This window comes from Manis pentadactyla, chromosome 14 (genome assembly GCF_030020395.1).
Source record: "Manis pentadactyla isolate mManPen7 chromosome 14, mManPen7.hap1, whole genome shotgun sequence".
NCBI lineage: Eukaryota > Metazoa > Chordata > Mammalia > Pholidota > Manidae > Manis > Manis pentadactyla.
In genome coordinates, this window is record NC_080032.1 from 65,927,790 (window position 1) to 65,951,902 (window position 24,113).

The following is a 24,113-nucleotide window of genomic DNA, read 5'->3' on the forward strand; positions in this document are numbered from 1 at the left end:
GAACAGTTTGATTTGAAAGATAATTTCTCTTAAGTTGGGTATTAGAATATGTATAGTTTAAGATGACTTTCATCCATTTTAAAAGGTGTGGTTTTAAACTGATATTTATACTTTCAACTTTTATTAATTACTTACTCCAAAAAACCCAAAATTTAGTCATCAGCCTGCTACTGCCTTCTGTTATTGACATTAGTATAGATAAAATTATCAAGCACCTCTGTTGCTGTTCTTCAGTTTCTTTTTTTCTCAACCCAGGTGGTCATGAAAATTTCGCTAAAATGATTGATGAAGCAGAAGTTTTGGAGTTCCCAATGGTAGTGAAGAATACACGAGGCCATAGAGGTGTGTATGAGTCATTGCTATGGCACATTATTGTGAAATACTATTGAGAATTCATGAGGGTGATTATACAAAATAAGAGTCTTTAAAATCAGATCAAAGCAATTACGGTTTGCTTTGTATTTGCTCATAGCTATTGACCAGATGGTTGTCTTGTCACTTGAAATTTATAGCTTTTGAAGTGGGGTTTCTGAAGAATAATTAGAGGAATGTTGTTAGGTACATGATATCAAATTTATAGGCTACTGGAAGATGGCGGCATGAGTAGTTCAGAGGAAATCTCCTCCCCAAAACATATACATTTATGAAAATACAATAAATACAACTATTCCTAAAAGACACACCAGTGGATGCAGTACAACAGCCAGGACACATCTACATCTGCAAGAACTCAGCATCCCAGGAAGGGGGTAAGATACAAGCTGCGGCCAGGTGGGACCTGAACGCTCCCCCACCCCAAAACCCAGCGGGAAGAAAGGAGTCGGAACGGGGAGGGAGTGAAAGCCCAGGACTGCTAAACATCCAGCTATAGAAATCCACACCCGGAACACAGACACAAGGTGCATGGGGTGCTGGATATTAGAGAAACGAAAAAGCAAAACCTGTGGGCAGGTCCCTGCAACCGGCGCCCCTGAGACAAAAGAAAAACGAGTGCTTTCTGCAAGTCTTAAAGAGACAGGGACCCCACAGCTGGACGAAGTTGTCCTGACAGCTGGGAATACCGGGGAAACTTAGGCGCCCTAAACGGAGGCAGTGCAGCTCCGAAGCCCCTCACAAGACTAGGCAGCCTGCCAGTCGTTCCTCCAACTGGCGCGGACCCCGACACACGGGCCCAGTAGCAGGAGAGTGGGAGCACGCGCCGGGGGCAGAAGTGCTAGAAGGAACCGAGAGCAGATCCGTGTGCCGCAGGGCTAGCCCACAGCGGCGTGACCGAACAGCCCGGGTGCGGCTAACGCACACCAGTGGCAGTGAAGCCAGAGCCCAGTAGAAGCCTGCGTGGAAAAGCCCCGCGTGCACCAGCAGCGGAGCCAGAGGGAGCAGGCGTGCTCCCAGCAGCCAACTGGAATCCCAGCCCAATGCACAGCCGCCTGGGCCAGACCCAAAGGCTGCTGCTGTTACACAGCTGCCCGGCAGGGTCGCCGCTAGCACAGAGGAGTGCACCTGGTGTGCCTGCCACTCCCCACAGGGCTCTGCGCTGCTCTGACGGACACCCCGCCCTCAGCAGCTTAGGAGATTGACCTGGTGACTGCTCCAAGAGTGCAGGTAGCCATCATAGGCAGCGGAGAAGGGCAAGGCATCAAGCAAGCAGGAAAGGACTTTCTTCTCCCAGCTGACACACCTGCAACCTGCCTACAACCACTGCAATCACCATGAAAAGGCAAAAAAATCTGGTCCAGACGAAGATAGTTACACCTGAGAAAGGATCTGCAGAGGCAGACCTAACCAGTCTCCCTGAAAAAGAGTTCAAAATAAAAACCATAAACATGCTGACAGAACTGCAGAGAAATATGCAAGAGCTAAGGGATGAAATCCGGAGGGAGATTACAGATGTCCAGAGGGAGATCACAGATGTCCGGAGGGAGATTACAGAAGTGAAACAAACTCTGGAAGGATTTATAAGCAGAATGGATAAGATGCAAGAGGCCATTGATGGAATAGCAACGAGAGAACAGGAACGCATAGAAGCTGATGCAGAGAGAGATAAAAGGATCTCCAGGAATGAAACAATATTAAGAGAACTGTGTGACCAATCCAAAAGGAACAATAGCCACATTAGAAGGGTACCAGAGGAAGAAGAGAGAGAAAAAGGTATAGAAAGTGTCTTTGAAGAAATAATTGCTGAGAACTTCCCCAAACTGGGGGAGGAAATAGTTACTCAGACTATGGAGGCACACAGAACTCCCGAGAGACGGGATCCAAAGAGGTCAACACCAAGACATATAATAATTAAAATGGCAAAGATCAAGGACAGGGACAGAGTATTAAAGGCAGCCAGAGAGAGTAAAAAGGTCACCTACAAAGGAAAACCCATCAGGCTATCATCAGACTTCTCAACAGAAACCTTACAGGCCAGAAGAGAATGGCATTGATATATTTAATGCAATGAAACAGAAGGGCCTTGACCCACGGATACTGTATCCAGCACGATTATCATTTAAATATGAAGGAGGGATTAAACAATTCCCAGACAAGCAAAAGTTGAGGGAGTTTGCCTCCCACAAACCACCTCTACAGGGTATCTTAGAGGGACTGCGCTAGATGGGAACACTCCTTAAAATAGCACAGAACAAAACACGCAACATATGAAGAATGGAGGAGGAGGAATAAGAAGGGAGAGAGATAAAGAATCATCAGACCGCATTTATAATAGCTCAACAAGCGAGTTAAGTTGGACAGTAAGATAGTAAAGAAGCTAACCCTGAACCTTTGGTAACCACAAACTTAAAGCCTGCAATGGCAATAAGTTCATACCTTTCAATAATCACCCTAAATGTAAATGGACTGAATGTACCAATCAAAAGACACAGAGTAACAGAATGGATAAAAAAGCAAGATCCATCCATATGCTGCTTACAAGAGACTCACCTCAAACCCAAAGACATGCACAGACTTAAAGTCAAGGGATGGAAAAAGATATTTCATGCAAACAACAGAGAGAAGAAAGCAGGTGTTGCAATTCTGGTATCAGACAAAACAGACTTCAAAATAAAGAAAGTAACAAAAGACAAAGAAGGACATTACATAATGATAAAGAGCTCAGTCCAACAAGAGGATATAACCATTATAAATATATATGCACCCAATACAGGAGCACCAACATACCTGAAACAAATATAAACAGAACTAAAGGAGGAAATAGAATGCAATGCATTCATTCTAGGAGACTTCAACACACCACTCACTCCAAAGGACAGATCCACCAGACAGAAAATAAGTAAGGACATAGAGGCACTGAACAACACGCTAGAACTGGTGGACCTAATAGACATCTACAGAACTCTACATCCAAAAGCAACAGGACACACATTCTTCTCAAGTGCACATGGAACATTCTCCAGAATAGACCACATACTAGGCCACAAAAAGAACCTCAGTAAATTCCAAAAGATTGAAATCCTACCAACCAACTTTTCAGACCACAAAGGCATAAAACTAGAAATAAATTGTACAAAGAAAGCAAAAAGGCTCACAAACACATGGAGGCTTAACAACACGCTCCTAAATAATCAATGGATCAATGACCAAATTAAAATGGAGATCCAGCAATATATGGAAACAAATGACAACAATAACACAAAGCCCAACTTCTGTGGGATGCAGCAAAAGCAGTCTTAAGAGGAAAGTATATAGCAATACAGGCATATTTAAAGAAGGAAGAACAATCCCAAATGAATAGTCTAATGTCACAATTATTGAAATTGGAAAAAGAACAAATGAGGCCTAAGGTCAGCAGAAGGAGGGACATAATAAAGATCAGAGAAGAAATAAATAAAATTGAGAAGCATAAAACAATTTAAAAAAATCAATGAAACCAAGAGCTGGTTCTTTGAGAAAATAAACAAAATAGATAAGCCTCTCGGCAGACCTATTAAGAGAAAAAGAGAGTCAACACACATCAACAGAACCAGAAACGAGAAAGGAAAAATCACGATGGACCCCACAGAAATACAAAGAATTATTAGAGACTACTATGAAAGCCTATATGCTAACAAGCTGGGAAACCTGGGAGAAATGGACAACTTCCTAGAAAAATACAACCTTCCAAGACTGACCCAGAAAGAAACAGAAAATCTAAACAGACCAATTACCAGCAATGAAATTGAATTGGTAATCAAAAAACTACCCAAGAACAAAACCCCTGGGCCAGATGGATTTACCTCGGAATTTTATCAGACATACAGAGAAGACATAACACCCATTCTCCTTAAAGTTTTCCAAAAAATAGAAGAGGAGGGAATACTCCCAAACTTATTCTATGAAGCCAGCATCACCCTAATACCAAAACCAGGCAAAGACCCCACCAAAAGAGAAAACTACAGACCAATATCCCTGATGAATGTAGATGCAAAAATACTCAACAAAATATTAGCAAACCGAATTAAAAAATACATCAAAAGGATCATACACCATGACCAGGTGGGATTCATCCCAGGGATGCAAGGATGGTACAACATTGGAAAATTCATCAACATCATCCACCACATCAACAAAAAAGACAAAAACCACATGATCATCTCCATAGATGCTGAAAAAGCATTTGACATAATTCAACATCCATTCATGATAAAAACTCTCAACAAAATGGACACAGAGGGCAAGTACCTCAACATAATAAAGGCCATATATGATAAACCCACAGCTAACATCATACTGAACAGCGAGAGGCTGAAAGCTTTTCCTCTGAGATCAGGAACAAGTCAGGGATGCCCACTCTCCCCACTGTTATTCAACGTGGTACTGGAGGTCCTAGCCACAGCAATCAGACAAAACAAAGAAATACAAGGAATCCAGATTGGTAAAGAAGAAGTCAAACTGTCACTATTTGTAGATGACATGATATTGTACATAAAAACCCCTAAAGACTCCACTGCAAAACTACTAGAACTAATATCGGAATTCAGCAAAGTGGCAGGATACAAAATTAACACGTAGAAATCTGTAGCTTTCCTATACACTAACAATGAACTAATAGAAAGAGAAATCAGGACAACAATTCCATTCACAATAGCATCAAAAAGAATAAAATACCTAGGAATAAACCTAACCAAGGAAGTGAAAGACCTATACCCTGAAAACTACAAGACACTCTTAAGAGAAATTAAAGAGGACACTAACAAATGGAAACTCATCCCATGCTCCTGGCTAGGAAGAATTAATATAGTCAAAATGGGCATCCTGCCCAAAGCAATATACAGATTCGATGCAATCCCTATCAAATTACCAACAGCATTCTTCAATGAACTGGAACAAACAGTTCAAAAATTCATACGGAACCGTCAAAGACCCCAAATAGCCAACGCAATCCTGAGAAGGAAGAATAAAGTGGGGGGGATCTCACTCCCCAACTTCAAGCTCTACTACAAAGCCATAGTAATCAAGACAATTTGGTACTGGCACAAGAACAGAGCCACAGACCAGTGGAACAGTTTAGAGACTCCAGACATTAACCCAAACATATATGGCCAATTAATATACGATAAAGCATCCATGGACATACAATGGCGAAATGACAGTCTCTTCAACAGATGGTGCTGGCAAAACTGGACAGCTACATGTAAGAGAATGAAACTGGATCACTGTCTAACCCCAGACACAAAAGTAAATTTGAAATGGATCAAAGACCTGAATGTAAGTCATGAAACCATAAAACTCTTAGAAAAAAACATAGGCAAAAATCTCATGGACATTAACATGAGTGACTTCTTCATGAACATATCTCCCTGGGCAAGGAAAACAAAAGCAAAAATGAGCAAGTGGGGCTATATCAAGCTAAAAAGCTTCTGTACAGCAAAGGACACCATCAATAGAACAAAAAGGTATCCTACAGTATGGGAGAACATATTCATAAAAGACAGATCTGATAAAGGATTAACATCCAAAATATATAAAGAGCTCACACGCCTCAACAAACAAAAAGCAAATAATCCAATTAAAAAATGGGCAGAGGAGCTGAATAGACAGTTCTCTAAAGAAGAAATCCAGATGGCCAACAGGCACATGAAAAGATGCTCCAATTCGCTAATCATCAGAGAAATACAAATTAAAACCACAATGAGATATCACCTCATACCAGTAAGGATCGCCGTCATCAAGAAGACAAACTGCAAATGTTGGCAAGGTTGTGGAGAAAGGGAAACCCTCCTACACTGCTGGTGGGAATGTAAACTAGTTCAACCATTGTGGAAAGCAGTATGGAGGTTCGTCAGAATGCTCAAAATAGAAATACCATTTGACCCAGGAATTCCACTTCTAGGAATTTACCCTAAGAATGCAGCACTCCAGTTTGAAAAAGACAGATGCACCCCTATGTTTATCACTGCACTGTTTACAATAGCCAAGATATGGAAACAACCTAAATGTCCATCAGTAGATGAATGGATAAAGACGATGTGGTACATATGCACAATGGAATATTACGCAGCCATAGAAAAAAAACATCCTACCATTCGCAACAACATGGATGGAGCTAGAGGGTATTATGCTCAGTGAAATAAGCCAAGCGGAGAAAGACTAATACCAAATGATTTCACTCATATGTGGAGTATTAGAACATAGGAAAACTGAAGGAACAAAACAGCAGCAGAATCACAGAACCCAAGAATGGACTAATAGTTACCAAAGGGAGAGGGACTGGGGATGATGGGTGGGAAGGGAGGGATAAGGGCGGGGAAAAAGAAAGGGGGCATTACAATTAGCATGTATAGTGCGTGGGGGACACGGGGAGGGCTGGCAACACAGAAAAGACAAGTAGTGATTTTACAGCATCTTACTACGCAGATAGACAGTGACTGTGAAAGGGTATGTGGGGGGGTACTTGGTGAAGGGGGAATCTAGTAAACATAATGTTCTTTTTGTAATTGTAGATTAATGATACCACAATAAAAAAACATTTAAAAAATTTATAGGCTACGATGAGTTTGGTTTTGCTAGAAGCTATTTCTGTTCATTTAGTGATAATCTAGAGATTTTAAGGTGCGTACTTAATTTAAACTGAGTCTCAAGTTAATATCTTTATCTTCCTCTTCAACAATGCAAGAATCTTACAGTAGCTCAAGTTGAACCCTTCCCAGTTTTTACAGTTTGAAGATTGAAATATATAAAGCAAAACTATAAAGCTCTAGAAGACAGTTTTTAAAATTATCTTAATGACTTCAGATTAAGGAAGGATGTCTTAAGGCATAAGATGATTTATAAATCCAAGTACTTGACAGGGACAGCTGGACAAGGGTTCAGCTGGGACTTCTTGGTTGCATTGTTTTTGGCTTCTCCAGTAAGGCAGTCTGAAGTCTCGGCTCGTACAGTGGACACTCCTATGAGCAAAGAAGCTGCATGACATTTTATGACCTAGCTTCAGAAGTCATAAGGAATGGCTTCTGCTGTATTCTGCTTGAAGCAATCACAAGCAGGGAGATCCCCCCTTCTCTTAATGGAAAGGACATCAAAGGATTTAAAACCATGTATTGAAAACAGCCACTTCTGTTGGCACAAAAATTAAAGAGAACAATGGAACAGAGTAGAGAATTAAAAAGTAAAGCTAATACCAGGATTAAAGATGGCGGCATGAGAGGTGAGACAAAGACCTCCTCCTAAAACCACATATAATACAAAAATATAATGAATACAACTAATCCTGAAAGAGCAACAGAAAAGAAGGCTGCACCAGACTGCATACACCTGGAGAAAAAACAGACCTCACGGAACAGGGTAATTACCAAAGCCGTGACCTGGTGGGACCCAAGCCCTTCCCCACCTCAGCACACCAGCAGGAGGAAGAGAAAAGGAGCGGGAAGGGAGTAGAGACCTGGAACTCCTGAACACCTACCCTGAAGATCTGCTCTGGTAGCACAAACCTACATTGCATGTGCTCTGGTGATTAGTGTGGTTGGAAAGCTAAGACAGACAGAATACCTGGAGAGACTGAGATTCCAGCTGCTTGTGGAAAACAGGGATCCATATCTGGCTGTTCTGGGTGGGCAGTCAGAGACTTCTAAAAGCAAGAGGGCTGCTAAAGGGGCAAGATTTGCACAGAGCTTACTGCTCAGGAGAAAGGACAGGTAGACAAAATTGTCTGGGTGCATGCTGCCCAGCAGGCTGGGAACTTTCACGATCTTCAGGCGCTCCATCCCTCTGGCTGACAACACAGCTCCTACCATGATATGCAGCCCGCTGCGCCTTCCTCCTGGCCAGCCCGCACCTGGCTTGCAAACTGGCAAATCCTGCCCTGGCATAAGGCCAGCCAGAGGGAAGCCCCGCATACAGCATCCACACAAAGCATAGAGACTTACACCTGTGTGTTTGTTCGGCCCACTGGTTTTGGCAGTGGAGACAGGCATAGCAGCCAGGAAGCAGGAAACAGCTCTTTACTCCCCCCAGACACCAGCACCACTCACCTGTGGACCCTGACATTGCTCCAGGGGCTGAGCAGCTCCAGAGAATAGAGCTTCCAGGCACTAGAGGGTGCCACCTCCAAATATGAAACATCAAAGGAACCTAGTTCAAAGCAAAATGTTACCAACACCAGAAGAAGGATTGAGTGAGATGGGATTAATCAATCTTCCTGAAAGAGATTTTAAAATAAAAATCATAAATATGAAAGAAGATATGGTACATATACACAGTGAAATATTATTCAGCCATAAGAAAGCAAATCCTACCATTTGCAACAACATGGATGGTGCTAGAGGGTATTATGCTCAGTGAAATAAGCCAGGCAGAGAAAGACAAGTACCAAATGATTTCACTCATCTGTGGAGCATAAGAACAAAGCAAAAACTGGAGGAACAAAACAGCACCAGACTCACAGAACCCAAGAATGGACTAAGAGTTGCCAAAGGAAAAGGGACGGGGGAGGGTGGGTGGGAAGGGAGGGAGAAGGAGAATAAGGGGCATTACAATTAACACACATAAAGTAGGTGGGGCACGGGGAAGGCAGTATAGCACAGAGAAGACAAGTAGTGATTCTATAGCATCTTATTATGTTGATGGACGGTGACTGTAATGGGGTATGTGGTGGGGACTTGGTAATGGGGGGAATCTAGTAACCACAATGCTGCTCATTTGATTGTATATTAATAATACCAAAAAAATATCATAAACATGCTCCTGGAGGGTCATAAAAATATTCAAGAACCCAGGAACGAATTTAAGACGGAGATCCAATCATTGAGGAACACAATGGAGGATTTTAAAAGCAGATTAGATATGGTGGAGGAGATGATAAATGAAATAAAAATTGGAGAAGGGGAATACAAAGAAGCTGAGGCACAGAGAGAAAAAGGATCTCTAGGAATGAAAGAATACTGAGAGAATGGTGTGACCAATCTGAATGGAACAATATTCATATTATAGGGGTATCAAGAAGAAGAGAGAGAAAAAGGGATGGAAAGTGTCTTTGAAGAAATAATTGCTGAAAACTTCCCAAATCTGGGGAAGGAAATAGTCTCTCAGACCATCGAAGCCCACAAATCTCCCAACACAAGGGACCCAAGGAGGACAACACCAAGATGTACAATAATTAAAATGTCAAAGATCAAAGGAAAGGACAGAGTATTAAAGGCAGCCAGAGAGAGAAAAAAAGATCACCTACAAAGGAAAACCCATCAGGCTATCATCAGACTTCTAAGCAGAAACCTTGCAGGCCAGAAAGAAGTGGCATGATATATTTAATGCAGTGAAGCAGAAGGGCCTCGAACCAAGAATACTCTTCCCTCTGGCAAAATCATCATTTAAATTTGAAGGAGGGATTAAACCATTTCCAGATAAGCAAAAGCTGAGAGAGTTTACCTTCTACAAACCATCTCTACAGTGTATTTTGGAGGGACTGCTATAGATGGAAGTGTTCCTGAGGTTAAATAGCTGTCAACATAGGTAATAAAACCACCGTAAAGGAAGTAGAATAGTTAAATTACTAAGCAAATGCAAAATTAAATCAAATACCCTCAGAGTCAGTCAAGGGAAAGACAAAAGCGTACAGAATATGATACCTAATATATAAAGAATGGAGGAGGAAAAAGGAGGAGAAGAAAAAGAACCTTTAGATTGTGTTTATAATAGCATGCTAAGTGAGTTAAATCAGACTTTTAGATAGTAAGGAATTTACCCTGGAACTTTTGGTAACCACAAATCTAAGGCCTGCAATTGCACTAAGTGCATACGTATCGATAATCACCCTAAATGTAAATGGTCTGAATGCACCAATCAAAAGACATAGAGGCACTGAATGGATAAAAACACAAGACCCAACTATATGCTGCTTACAAGAGACTCACTTCAAATCCAAAGACATACACAGACTAAAAGTGAAGGGATGGAAAAAAGTATTTCATGCAACCAGTAGGGAGAAAAAAGCAGGAGTTGCAGTACTTGTATCAGACAAAATAGACATTAAAACAAAAATTCACAAGAGACAAGGAAGTACATTATGTAATGATAAAGGGGTAAATCCAACAAGAGGACATAACCACTATAAATATCTATGTACCCAACACAGGAGCACCGACATACGTGAAACAAATACTAACAGAATTAAAGGGGAATGCAGTGCATTCATTCTAGGAGACTTCAGCACACCACTCACTCCAGAGGATAGAGCAACCAGAAAGAAAATAAGCAAGGAGACAGAGGCACTGAACAACACATTAGAACAGATGGACCTAACAGACATTTATAGAACACTTCATCCAAAAGCAACAGGATATACATTCTTCTCAAGTGCACATGGAACATTTTCAAGAATAGATCATATAGTAGGCCACAAAAAGAGCCTCAGTAAATTCAAGAAGATTGAAATTGTACCAACCAGCTTCTCAGACCAAAAAGGTATGAATCTAGAAATAAATTACGCAAAGAAAATGAAAAATCCCACAAACACATGGAGGCTTAAAAAGATGCTCCTGAATAATCAATGGATCAATGACCAAATAAAAATAGAGATCAAACAATATATGGAGACAAATGACAACAATAATTCAATGCAGCAAAATCTGTGGGACACAGTGAAGGCCGTCTTAAGAGGGATGTATGTTGCAATACAGGCCTACCTCAGGAAAGAACAATCCCATATGAACAGTCTAATCTAAAAATTAAGGAAACTAGAAAAACAAGAACAAATGAGGCCCAAAGTCAGTAGAAGGAGGGACATAATAAAGATTAGAGCAGAAATAAATAAAATCAAGAAGAATAAAATAATAGAAAGAATCAATGAAAGCAGGAGCTGGTTCTTAGAGAAAATAAACATAGATGAACCCCTAGCTAGATGTATCAAGAAAAAAAGAGAGTCTACACACATAAATGGAATAAAAAATGAGAAAGGAAATATCACTATGGACACCACAGAAATACAAAGAATTATGAGAGAATACTATGAAAAATTATATGGTAACAAACTGGATAACCTAGAAGAAATGGACAACTTTCTAGAAAAATACAACCTTTCAAGTCTGACCCAGAAAGAAACAGAGAAAATCTGAACACACCAATTACCAGCAACGAAATTGAATTGGTAATCAAAAAAACTACCTAAGAACAAAATTCCTGGACCAAATGGCTTCACAGCTGAATTTTATCAAACATTTAGTGAAGATCTAATAACATTCTCCTTGATGTTTTTCAAAAAGTAGAAGAGGAGGGAATGCTTCCAAACTCATTCTGAGGCCAGCATCACCCTAATACCAAAACTAGGCAAAGACCTCACAAAAAAAGAAAATTACAGACCAATATCCCTGATGAACATAGATGCAAAAATACTCAACAAAATATTAGCAAATCAAATTCAAACATACATCAAAAAGATCATACATACATCATGATCAAGTAGGATTTCTTCTAGGAATGCAAAGATGGTACAATATTAGAAAATCCATCAGTATCATCCACCATATCAACAAAAAGAATGACAATAATCACGTGATCATCTCCATAGATGCCAAAAAAGCATTCAACAAAATTCATCCATTCATGATAAAAACTCTCAACAAAATGGGTAGAGAGGGCAAGTACCTCAACATAATAAAAGGCCATATATGACAAACCCACAGCCAACATCATCGTAACAGGGAGAAGCTGAAAGCCTTTCCTTTAAGATAGGGAACAAGACAAGGATGCCCACTCTCTCCACTTTTATTCAACATAGTTCTGGAGGTCCTCGCCACGGCAATTGTACAACACAAAGAAATAGTAGGCATCCAGATTGGTAAGGAAAAAGTTAAACTGTCACTGTTTGCAGATGACATGATATTATACATAAAAAACCCTAAAGACTCCACTTCAAAACTACTAGATCTAATATCTGAATTCAGCAAAGTTGCAGGATACAAAATTAATACACAGAAATCTGTTGCATTCCTACACACTAACAAGGAACTAGCAGAAAGAGAAATCAGGAAAACAATTCCATTCAAAATTGTATCAAAAAGATGCATTAGGAATAAACTTAATGAAGGAAGTGAAAGACTTATACTCTGAGAACTACAAGACACTCATGAGGGAAATTAAAGAAGATACCAGTAAATGGAAACACATCCCATGCTCATGGATAGGAAAAATTAATATTGTCAAAATGGCCATGCTGCCTAAAGCAATCTACAGATTCAGTGCAATCCCTATCGAAATACCAACCGTATTCTTCAATGAACTAGAGCAAATAGTTCTAAAATTCATATGGAAGCACATAAGACCCCAAATAGCCAAAGCATCCTAAGAAGGAGGAATAAAGCAGGGGGGATTATGCTCCCTGACTTCAAGCTCTACTACAAAGCCACAATAATCAAGATAATTTGGTACTGGCACAAGAAGAGACCCATAGACCAATGGAACAGACTAGAGAGCCCAGATATAAACCCAAGCATATATGGTCAATTAATATGCGATAAAGGAGCCATGGACGTACAGTGGGGAAATGACAGCCTCTTTAACAACTTGTGTTGGCAAAACTGGACAGCTACATGCAAGAGAATGAAACTGGATTATTGTCTATCCCCATACACAAGAGAAAACTTGAAAGGGATCAAAGACCTTAATATAAGTCATGAAACCATAAAACTCTTAGAAGAAAACATAGGCAAAAATCTCCTGAATATAAACATGAGAACAACTTTTTCCTGAACACATCTCCTCGAGGAAGGGAAACAGAAGCAATAATGAACACATGAGACTACATCAAACTAAAGAGCTTCTGTACAGCAAAGGACACCTTCAACAGAAGAAAAAAGCATTCTACAGTATGGGAGAATATATTTTTAAATGACATATTTGACAAGGGGTTAATACCCAAAATGTATAAAAACTCACACGCCTCAACGTCCAAAAAGCAAATAACCCAATTAAAAATGGGTGGAGGATATGAACAGACAATTCTCCAAAGAAGAAATTCAGATGGTCAACAGACACATGAAAAGATGCTCCACATCACTATTTATCAGGGAATTGCAAATAAAAACCACAATGAGATATCACCTCACACCAGTTAGGATGGCCAGTATCGAAAAGACTAAGAACAACAAATGCTGGTGAGGATGCGGAGAAAGGGGAACCCTCCTACACTGCTGGTGGGAATGTAAGCCAGTTCAACCATTGTGGAAAGCAATATGGAGGTTCCTCAAAAAACTAAAAATAGAAATACCATTTGACCTGGGAATCCCACTCCTAGGAATTTACCCAAAGAATATAATTTCTCAGATTCAAAAAGACATATGCACCCCTATGTTTAGTGCAGCACTATTTAGAGTAGCCAAGATATGGAAGTAATCTAAAGTCTGGTAGAGGAATGGATAACGAAGATGTGTTACATATACACAGTAGAATATTATTCAGTCATAAAAAGAAAAGAAATCCTCCCATATGCAAAAAAAAGGATGGAGCTAGAGGGTATTATGCTCAATGAAATAAGCAAGGTGGAGAAAGACAAATACCATATGATTTCACTTATTTGTGTAGTATAAAAACATAGCGAAACAAGAAGGAACAAAATAGCAGTGGACTCATAGACACTGAGAAGGGACTTGTGGTTACCAATGAGGAGGGGTTGGGCAGGCTTGGGGTGGGGAAGGTGGAGGGGGTAAAGGGGCACTATAATTCACAATCACAATATAAATTGGTCACTGGGACAGTAGTACAGCATGGAAATATAGTCAATGATTCTGTAACATCTTACTATGTCTATAGATAGTAACTGCACTAGAGGGGGTGAGGATTTAATAATATGGGTAACTGTTGAACTACTGTGCTGTATAAATTTTAAACCATCATAGTATTGAATAACAGTGATTATTTTGAAAAAAGTTTGGGTATTGAAGGAATAGTAGAAGAATATTAGGAACTTTATACACATTTTTGCATTGTCTCACTATTACCATAACTATTACTTTGGTTTAAAAGTAATTGGCTCTGAAAAAGCAGATAGGGACCAAGAAGATGCAGGTAATAGATATTAGCTGCCCGCAGTTTGATGACTTAATATATTTTTTATTCTTTTTCAATCACAGGTAAAGCTGTTTTCTTAGCTCGAGATAAGCACCATTTGGCTGATCTAAGTCATCTTATCCGCCATGAAGCCCCATACCTGTTCCAGAAGTATGTTAAAGAGTCTCATGGACGGGATGTACGTGTCATTGTTGTGGGAGGCCGTGTGGTTGGCACCATGTTACGCTGTTCAACAGATGGGAGGATGCAAAGCAACTGCTCACTAGGTAAAAACAATGCAAGTGTCTCTATAGAGTGTAAAATAATATTTGGCATCCAGTGAATATTCTTGAAAAATATCTTTTTTCACATGTAAATATTAATAGACTTATCATGAATAGAGTAAATATACTCTTGAGCTGTTTTTCTAGTAAAGAAATTGGATTACTCTGAATCATAAATTTGCTTTCAGGCATGCTCAGTTAGGAACCCTGTTCACACTTCTATGAAATGTCTGATGGGAGTTAAAGATTTTATCTTTGGTGATATACTTATCTTGTTTATAATTGAAGTTCATTTAAGCTGTGTCATAACCCATATTGGTCCAAATAAGATGAATGATTTTGATTTATTTAAATTTTTATTTTCTGAGATCTTATTTTTGAAATGCCTTAGAGCTAAGTCTGGGTGTTTTCTTCTCTGTTTATTTCATTTTCTAAGTAATCTTATCTAGCTCCTGTCTTTAAATGCCGTCTATGTGTTGTTATTTTCAAATTTTTCTCCAGTTTAGGCTTTCTCCCTGAATTCCAGGCACGTATAAATAATGGCCTACTCAAATAGCTCCATTTTTAATGTATTTAAAGCCGAACTCCTGGCTAACTCCCCTCACACCCACACTTTTCTCCTCACCATTTAACGGCAACTGTATCTTTCCATTTGAGATTGAAATTCTTTAGACATCCTTAATCCCCTCTTTAGTCTTATACTCCATATCCAATTTGTCAGGAACTCCTTGAAATCTCTACTTTATCCATGTAATGGCCTTTTCCACTTTTGTTTTTATTTACGTTTGCTGCTTCTTGGGTCACTGTTGGTAATTTATTATTGCTTAGATACATTCATTTGTTTTAGGTTTCTTTTTTTTTTTTCTGGCCAGTTTCATGAGGTGATTGCTTATGCTTCTTTGAATCTCCTTGGTGATTCTTTGATATGATCCCTTAATTTTATCAAAGTAGCATTGGGTTTTTTGGGCCTTTTTTTTTTTTTCTATTCTATTTATTCTACTTTTTGTCTTTATTAAATCTCAATCTCTTTTTTTTTGTGGGGGAGTTCTCTCTGATTTGAAGATAAAGGTTTTGGTATGAAGTGTTTTTTCTCTTTACAGATAGTTCTCATTTTACTTTATTTAATTCAGGGGATGAATTTTATAATTTCTATATAGTATTCCTTTGGTTACTTAATTTCTAATTTTGGGGGTTATCAGAGAATGTGGCCTGTAAAGGTCTTTAAAAAATTTATCAAGGTTTTCTTTGTAGGCAAAAACATGGTTGCTTACTTGATAAAAGAAAAACTGTATATATTGGTGCAATAATATACTCTAGTCAAGGGATTTAAGGCTATGACGTGAAGTTTGTTTTGCCTTTGCCTCTTATCTCTTTCCCCACTCCCCTAAATTTTCAAAATACCGTTTCATTTTGTTTAAAGTATGTTTGTCATAAACATCATAAAGCTAAGTTTTGTTGTTCTTCCCAATCTGACAAGTTTGCGTCTTTTAATGGGAAATTTCAGTTCAACTTTAGTGTAACTACTGATACAGTTCATTTTATTCCTTCTGTCTTACTTTGTTTTTATTATTTAATTTAAATTGTCCTTTCCTCTTTTTTCTAATTGTTGCTGGTTTGAAAGGTACAATTAATTCCATTTTCACCTCTGTCTCCAAACTTGGTTAATCTGGAAGCTCAGCCATTCCATGGATAGGTACCTTCTCTTTCCCTGTGCTCATAATCAGACTCCTGTGTTCTATTATTATTTGAGAAGATAACTATTTTCCCTGATGCCTTTTCTTTCCTCCTCCCTTCTGCCATCATAAGAAGATGAAGTCTTTGGAGCACCTTCACTTTCCCCCTATCATCCACGTTTCATCACTCCTCCAGTGAGATTAGAACAGTTTCACTTCCCTTCCTACTCCTCCTAACTGACTCATTCATTCACTGAACAAATATTTTTGAGCACCTCCTAAGTGTCAAGTACTGTTATAGCAGTATTTTGTACATAGCAGTAAAAAAAAAAAAAACACAGGCAAAAATGACCACTTCCGTGGGCTTTACATTCCAGTGTTCTACTGAAATTATTTAATAGTTGTAGTCCATGTCTATATTAGAACTTTGCTTCTTGATGTGTCTTCTCTTTAAAAACTCCTTATATAGTCTCTGCATTATCCATTACCAGCAGATTTACTTTATTCATTTAGAGTGAATTACACTTAAATTGCAAGAATCATTACTCACACTGTTTATTCCCTATCTTTATTTTCCCCTACTTTGGGGTCTATTGCTATTATATTAATATCTTTCCTTGATTATTTTCCTATCTTTATTTTCCCCTACTTTGGGGTCTAATTTGCTATTATATTAATATCTTTCCTTGATTATTTTCCTTGGATGGGTATGTGTGTGTTAGATCTTCTTATATGTCTTCTCTGAAAGGAGAATAGTATCTTGGTTGAGTTAGGTTTCTTAGATTATAAGAGCTTCAAATCTACTGCCTTATATAGATAGGTTACTTGTTGCAAATGAATTTGATTTTTTTTTTTTTATAATTTATTCTTTGTAAGTTTTTTCCTTTTCTTTTTCTTCCTTTTATTCCTGGAGCTCCAAAATATTATCAGGATATTTTTAGATACGGGTCTTTTCTCAATCAGTCCAACCTGGATTTTAGTAAGGTGTTTGTATCAGGAGACTCAGTTCTTTTAGTTTCTAGAAAATTTCTTCTTTATTGCCTCTCCTACATCTTTTTGTTTCTTTCCTTCTGGCGAAGTTTCTTCTGATTCAGTCCTTCAAATTTCTTATCTTTTGTGATTTCACCTCAGACTTTTTGTATGTGCTTCAAAATATTTCTTAACACTAGATTTTCCAAGTTACAAGTTAGATACCCAAAACTGATTATATTCTCCTTCAGAGCTTCTGCTCAAGTTTTTAGTTGGATAATTACGTTTTTGTTTTAGCTTCAGAAAGTTTTTGTGCTAAACCCGCATCTCCTTAAAGTGCACTTACTTCTTTCATTCAAGTCATAGATGGCTTGTTGTTTTATTATTGTCACATCAGGGCTCTGCTCTAGTTATTTGGAGTATTGCAGATGGCTTCAGTCCTACAGACGCCAAGGAGCAGTCATTTAATTCATGTGTCAGTCCCCTACTGAGGTACTTAAAAGAAACCTTCCTATTTCCTAGACTCCTCTACTCTTCCAGCCTCTGTGTAGGGAGGATTCCACTCACCTGTGCATTTAGATTTTGGCCTCTTTGGGTCAAAGACATCAGGCATATTCACATTATGCTGATGTCAGCTCTCCTCCTGTGGATACAAAGTGCACTTGGAGCCAAGCTTCTCTCAGAATTCTTTAGCTTTCTGGCCATTATCTCAGAGTTTCCAAATGAGAAAATATAGTTCTCATTCCTTTCTCCCAGATACCAGCAAAACTCAAAGATTTCACCTACATTGAGCCAGTAACCTTGAGGCCCAGATCTTTTGGCTTAGGAGTGGCAGACAAGTGGGGACCATAGAGGAAGAGAACCGTGGTCAGCTCGCTGTGTTCCTTCATTCCCTCCTATCTTCTTTCCTCAAAAACCGATAACACTTTGTCATATGTAAAATAAAGTGGTTTAATTATATTTATGCCAAAGTTCCTTTGACTTGGCCCATGTTAATTCAAGTAAGTTTTACATTGTTAGAAAAAATGGCACATTGATAAAATACTAAGTCATCAATTCTTTGAGAGCCCTTGGAAGGGGATTCCTTAGTGAAGGAAACTTACACTTCAGAGTTTTACATAATAATTTTCGCTACTGATTTAAGAAAAGAGAGTTAGCCTTGGAGGCCAGCTTTAGTTTTACTCCAAAATTTATTATTTTGGTAACTTCTTGTTTCTCTTCTGCCAGGTGGTGTGGGGATGATGTGCTCATTGAGTGAACAAGGGAAGCAGCTAGCGATCCAGGTGTCTAATATCCTGGGGATGGATGTGTGTGGCATTGACCTGTTGATGAAAGATGACGGCTCCTTCTGTGTCTGCGAGGCCAATGCAAATGTAGGTTTCATCGCCTTTGATAAGGCTTGTAATCTAGATGTAGCTGGTATCATAGCGGACTATGCCGCCTCCCTTCTGCCCTCTGGCCGGCTCACCCGGCGTATGTCCCTGCTCTCCGTGGTGTCCACGGCCAGTGAGACTAGTGAGCCGGAGCTGGGTCCCCCAGCCAGCACTGCTGTTGACAACATGAGCGCGAGTTCCAGCTCTGTTGACAGCGACCCTGAAAGCACCGAGCGAGAGCTGCTCACCAAGCTCCCAGGGGGCCTGTTCAACATGAACCAGCTGCTAGCCAATGAAATCAAACTCCTGGTGGACTGACTCCACCAGTAAATAATTAAGCAACAAAACCCTTGTAAAACTCACTTTCTTCTTCCTTTTATTCTTTTTAACCAACTTGCAATGCTGTTCATGAAAGGTGCTCAGGAAGATGAGAGAAAATTGAGTAGATTAGGAGAGAAGAAGGGGGAGATAGTAACATCTTAATAGCAGAGATATCACCTGACTCATTTACAGATCCTACCGACAGGCAGAAGTGGTGAGATACAGAAAAATGTCAGGCTCTTGTAGTTATCCCTTTAAATTATTAAAAAATATGTGTGCTCCCAGGACATGAAGAACATATAATTTTTTTATGGCTCCTTGCTTTTGTTTTTGTGTAGTTGGTACAAATTTCAGAGTAGAAAACCTAACGTTGTGTTGCAAAGATTTGTAATGGGTGAGGGAAACATCTACGTAAATTGGAGGAATTTTTAAAATATGAATCTGAAAATTCTGCCTTAATCATATTAACTAGGAGCTTTATGTTCATAGTTGGTGAAATCTTGAGTTGTTCGTAATTGGGATTTATAATTTTTGTTTCTTGTTTTCTCCCCTAATTTGGGTGAGAAGGCAACATAATTATAACCCAATAAATTTTTTTAGTGACAAAATTGGCATGATTTCACGATAAAAACGAAATGAACAGTATTGCAATGTTTGGTGCACAAAAACATTTAATCCAATGTAGATAAAATTATAGTAGTTTAAAATATGTGCATTGACTTGTATTTGTTAGTGTTTTAGTCTTTTTTTGAAAGATACATGCTCTGTTAATGTTGCTTTTTTTTTTTAAATACATGCTAGTCTAACATTCCCTGATCTATGCCTGCATCTTTAACAATGGCCAAAGTGAAGAAAATGCTATCTTTTTTGTTAGCAAGACACTGACTTGAAACATGTCCATTTTAAAGCCTTTTCTTTTTTCTTTTTTTCTTTTGGTGGTTGGGCATTTAAGTATAAGGACGAGGAAAATTATTTTTGGGTGTCAAATCAAGGGCCTATAAGATCTTAAGTATAAAGCTGAAGTGATTTCTAATACCAGCATTATATATTGCATTTTTCATATATTAGGAGGGAGTATATATGTGTGTGTGTGTGTGCACGCATGCATGTGTATGTGTTTTTGCTTTTTGTTTACACCAACCAATCAAAAAGGATAGATTCTAGAAAGTGAAGCATGATGGGAATAGTTTTTTCTTTAAAAAACAGATGAGGAGTTTTCATAACTATACTCCACTGGGATACAGGTACTCACCTAAAGACATAAGGATATAGATGCTTCTTAGCCTTTTTGTGTATATGTATGTTGTTTGGTTTTTTCTTTGGTTCTAGACTGTTCTGTGTATGATTTATTCAAAGCTACATGCTTTTCTATGCTTCTGGCTGCGCATTTTCTCCAATTACATGTAGATTTTGGGGTGGGGTGGACTGGACATTTTTGTTTGGGGACTTGTGTAGCAGTATTGAGTCTCTTATAGCCCTCCTCTGAAGCCTTCAATACTCTCCACTCTTTCTATTCCTTTAATTCCTGAATTTATAAAAGCCCCAAAAGTGCATATATGATGAGCCTTCAGAACATGGGTAAAACTATCCCTGTGATGGGTTTGGAAGGTGTGTTAAGAAATGGAGATGTTCCAGAGCTCAACGTAATTTTTTTAAACAGCAAGTTCCATCTCCCTACAATCCTCTGAAGCTTTTACCCAAGTCGTTTCTTGCCTCTCCAGTGCTTTTTTCCTTCAGATGGACCTAAAACATAATTTCTCGGACATTACTAGAGAGACTTTAAGGCAATAATAAAAGAGCAGTATTAACCAGCTCTAAAAGAGGTTTGATCATGCTTACTTGTACAGTTTTTTCCCCTGCTTTAAAAAAGGAATGTAATAAAATTTGTTTTTTATTCCATAGAATTAAATAATATTAAAATTGAGTGAAAGGTTGATTGTTGACAAATAGAATAGTACCTCTGATCTGTGCAGTGTCTCATTTCACCTCAGAAAAAGATATGTAAGAGGAGTTTCTCATTTGTTTTAGGATATTCTAAACTCAGAATTTGACTTGCACAGGGTTATTGTGGGACCTACACACATGCATAAGTACCTCTGACTCAGTAACAAAAAGCCTCACACGGTACTTCATTCACTGAATGAACATACTTTGGAGAGTGCACACTATTTGGGATAGAGAAATAAATGAGGAAGGAAGAACTGCTTAATTAAATCATTCATTTGTTTGTATAGAGACCATTTGGTTGCCACATAGATTATGATACATGTACTTTGAATAGTTAGATCTCACATGCATATAGGTTAAGGAATTTTAAAAAAGCAAATAGAACACCCTCTCTATTTGATGAAAAACTCAAGGCCTGTGTTGGGTGGGATAAGGCACCAGAAAAAAATTTAGGTAGCCTTTTCAAAAATTTTGCAAAATTAACCAACTTTATTATCAGAAATACCTGAGATTATTTGACCTTTAGTTTTATGCAGTATTTACCCATCTTTTGTACCTTCACACTGTATTAAAGGATAGCCTTACCAAACTATTTCTGGATCATACACTCACGTTAGAATGAAAAGGGCAAGAATGGTCATCTTAGACTCTAAAAACAAGAGTATTTTCAATTCCATCAAAAACTAAGGTAAAGAAAATGAAGAAATCATTCTGGAAGAACCCAAATGAAACAGCGCAGATATTTAAATGAAAGTTAAATATATTTTCATATTGTTTATCTTAACGTATAATCTTCATTGCTTTTATGAGAGGTAAAAATGTGTTTATCAAATTTGTATGATCATTATCATGCCAAACTCTGAATTATTGTAAAATGATGTATTGTTAAAATTGTAAATTTGAATTGTATTTTAAAAGTACTTCTTTTGATACTGTTTTTATGTTACCTGTGATGAAAACTGGACTATGCGCACACACACACACACACACACACACACACACAAACACACGTCCATGTACACACACAGAAATACGAATTATTCCATTTAAAATTTTTAATAGTTTTTTTTCCCTTTTTGGTGCCTATACTTGATTGGTCATTTCTGCTGGCTTTTACTCCACTGAACTTTGAAATATTTCTGTATATGCTATCAATAAGAAAATACCCTGGAACATTAGAAAAATCCACCAAGAGACTTCATTTCATCAAGCACTTTATCAGACTTTGTCAAGGTTTGGAAGGCATTAAAAGAAGTAATTGACTTTCAAAATCATCTCTTCTTTTTCTCAAGAAGAACACAATGGAAAAACAAATTCTCTTCATTCAGTGAATCCCCAGTTTGGGGTCTGGGGAGCTTAGAGACATTGTGAAATCAAATCTTGTGTTACATTTTTCTCCTGGCTCACTCTTTTTGAGAAGGTTTATGGGCTATATGGCTGGTGAGACACGATCCCCTCCTAAGAAAATGTAGGTGCTCAGACAGGTAACCTCTGCTGCTACTGTTTTTATTTGTTTGTTTGTTTGTTTAATTTCATTTAAAATTTGTTTTGTTGTACTAGGATATTTTTTAATGTAATATATTGTAGGATTTATAACCAGGTTCACTGCTTTCTTTCTTTTTTTTTCTTAAAAACAAAACAAAATGAAAGTTTCAATTAAGATACATGTAGGCACCTTTGGAGCTTGGATTTTGGAATGTTTCAGTAGTGGACAGAAATCTGCTGTTGGAATCTTCTGGTCTTCCAGGTTTAATTTGAAATGTTTTTAGTTTTGTTTTGGATTTTTGTGTGGTATTTTATTTCCTTTATACCAATGCCCTTTGCCATGCTGTTTTGGGGTGGCTGCCTAACTCTAGTGAAAATTCTTTCTATATTAATGAAAGTTTGATGTTTTAAATTCCTTAATGTTTTACATTTTTAAATTGTTTTTAAAGAAATATTCTAACTGCTTGTACTGTTACTGTTCTTTGCCAGCCTTTTCAGGAGCCAAAAAAACAAAAACAAACAAACAAAAAAATACCCAGAGAAAAAACTTTCCTTCTTCCCCCCTCCTGATGATGAGTGAGAAGTATTGAGAACTTTCGGGGTCAGTGCCCTTCTAAACTCCCCTTCCCCCAATAATGCAGCTGTATAATGAATGGTAAATGCAGCGGTTTGGATTCAGGCACAGCCCCAGCCTGCCTGCAGGTAATTTGACTCTTTCTCCTTTCTTTCCATCACAAGGCTAACTTTCTTTTTTTCTTTTTTAATTGTCTTTCTTTATGTGTTTTAAGGCAATCATGGGTTTTTAGTAACTTTCATTTAAAAAAATAATGCATAAATATATCTAGCAAGTAATTTGATTAAAGAAGAGCTTTTGGGGGTAAAGTTTGGATTGGTTGGGATGAGCTCAGGACTTTCTTTGGGGATTTACTTCAGCCATTTAGATAAACTCCATTCCTTGCGTATATGTCTATAATTAAGTATTTCAGAGTGTGACTTTTTGGCCTTGTTTTTGTTTGGGGTTTGCTTGTTTCTTCCATTGTGCTACTCTGGCTTAAGCTTTTTCAGAGGTTGGTGTTCCGAATACACAGTGAGCTCACAGTATAAAGACATCAATTAGGAGTTGACAGGTATGGAAAACTAGAGTTTTGACAAGGTAAAATTAGGTTCTAGGTGGTATGTGGTAAAAACTCATCTATAGCATTCAGTTGACTTCAGTGCTTCTCATTCTGTGACATCATTATAAAAGTGAAAGGGAATGATGAGACAAAGATTACAGAAAACATTTCGATTATTTTAGGAGCAGCATGTGATTTTAGAACCCATCACTTCTAGTATTTCTGAGACACTAGTTGTAACAAAGAGGTAGATGTGAGCATTTTGTGATTATCACAAAATAATGGTTTAAATATTCAGAAATTACAGGTTTGAACAGATTGGGGGGCATTTCTGAAGCACAAGATCATTAACCAGATGAACCAAGGCTATAGCACAAAGCATCAGGAGTAAGAATACAAGTTGTCCACTTTAATAGCCTTCCTGTTAGTTAATACACTCTTTCCCTCCTGTCTGCCCAGTCCTTTTTCCTGATCCTCTTAATGTTTTAG

General features: G+C 38.2%; 1 protein-coding gene across 6 annotated transcripts in view; it reads left to right on the forward strand.

Moving 5' to 3' along the window:
• The window catches only part of RIMKLB (ribosomal modification protein rimK like family member B), a 156,598-nt gene that overhangs the window by 126,743 nt on the left and 5,742 nt on the right, over positions 1-24,113 (forward strand). For all 6 annotated transcript variants that reach the window (XM_057492305.1, XM_057492307.1, XM_057492304.1 and 3 more), the window contains 3 exons: positions 256-342; positions 14,541-14,744; positions 18,611-23,211. In XM_057492305.1, the coding sequence (XP_057348288.1) occupies positions 256-342; positions 14,541-14,744; positions 18,611-19,074 (755 nt within the window). In that variant the 3' untranslated portion in view covers positions 19,075-23,211. The remainder of the gene's footprint in view (positions 1-255; positions 343-14,540; positions 14,745-18,610; positions 23,212-24,113) is intronic.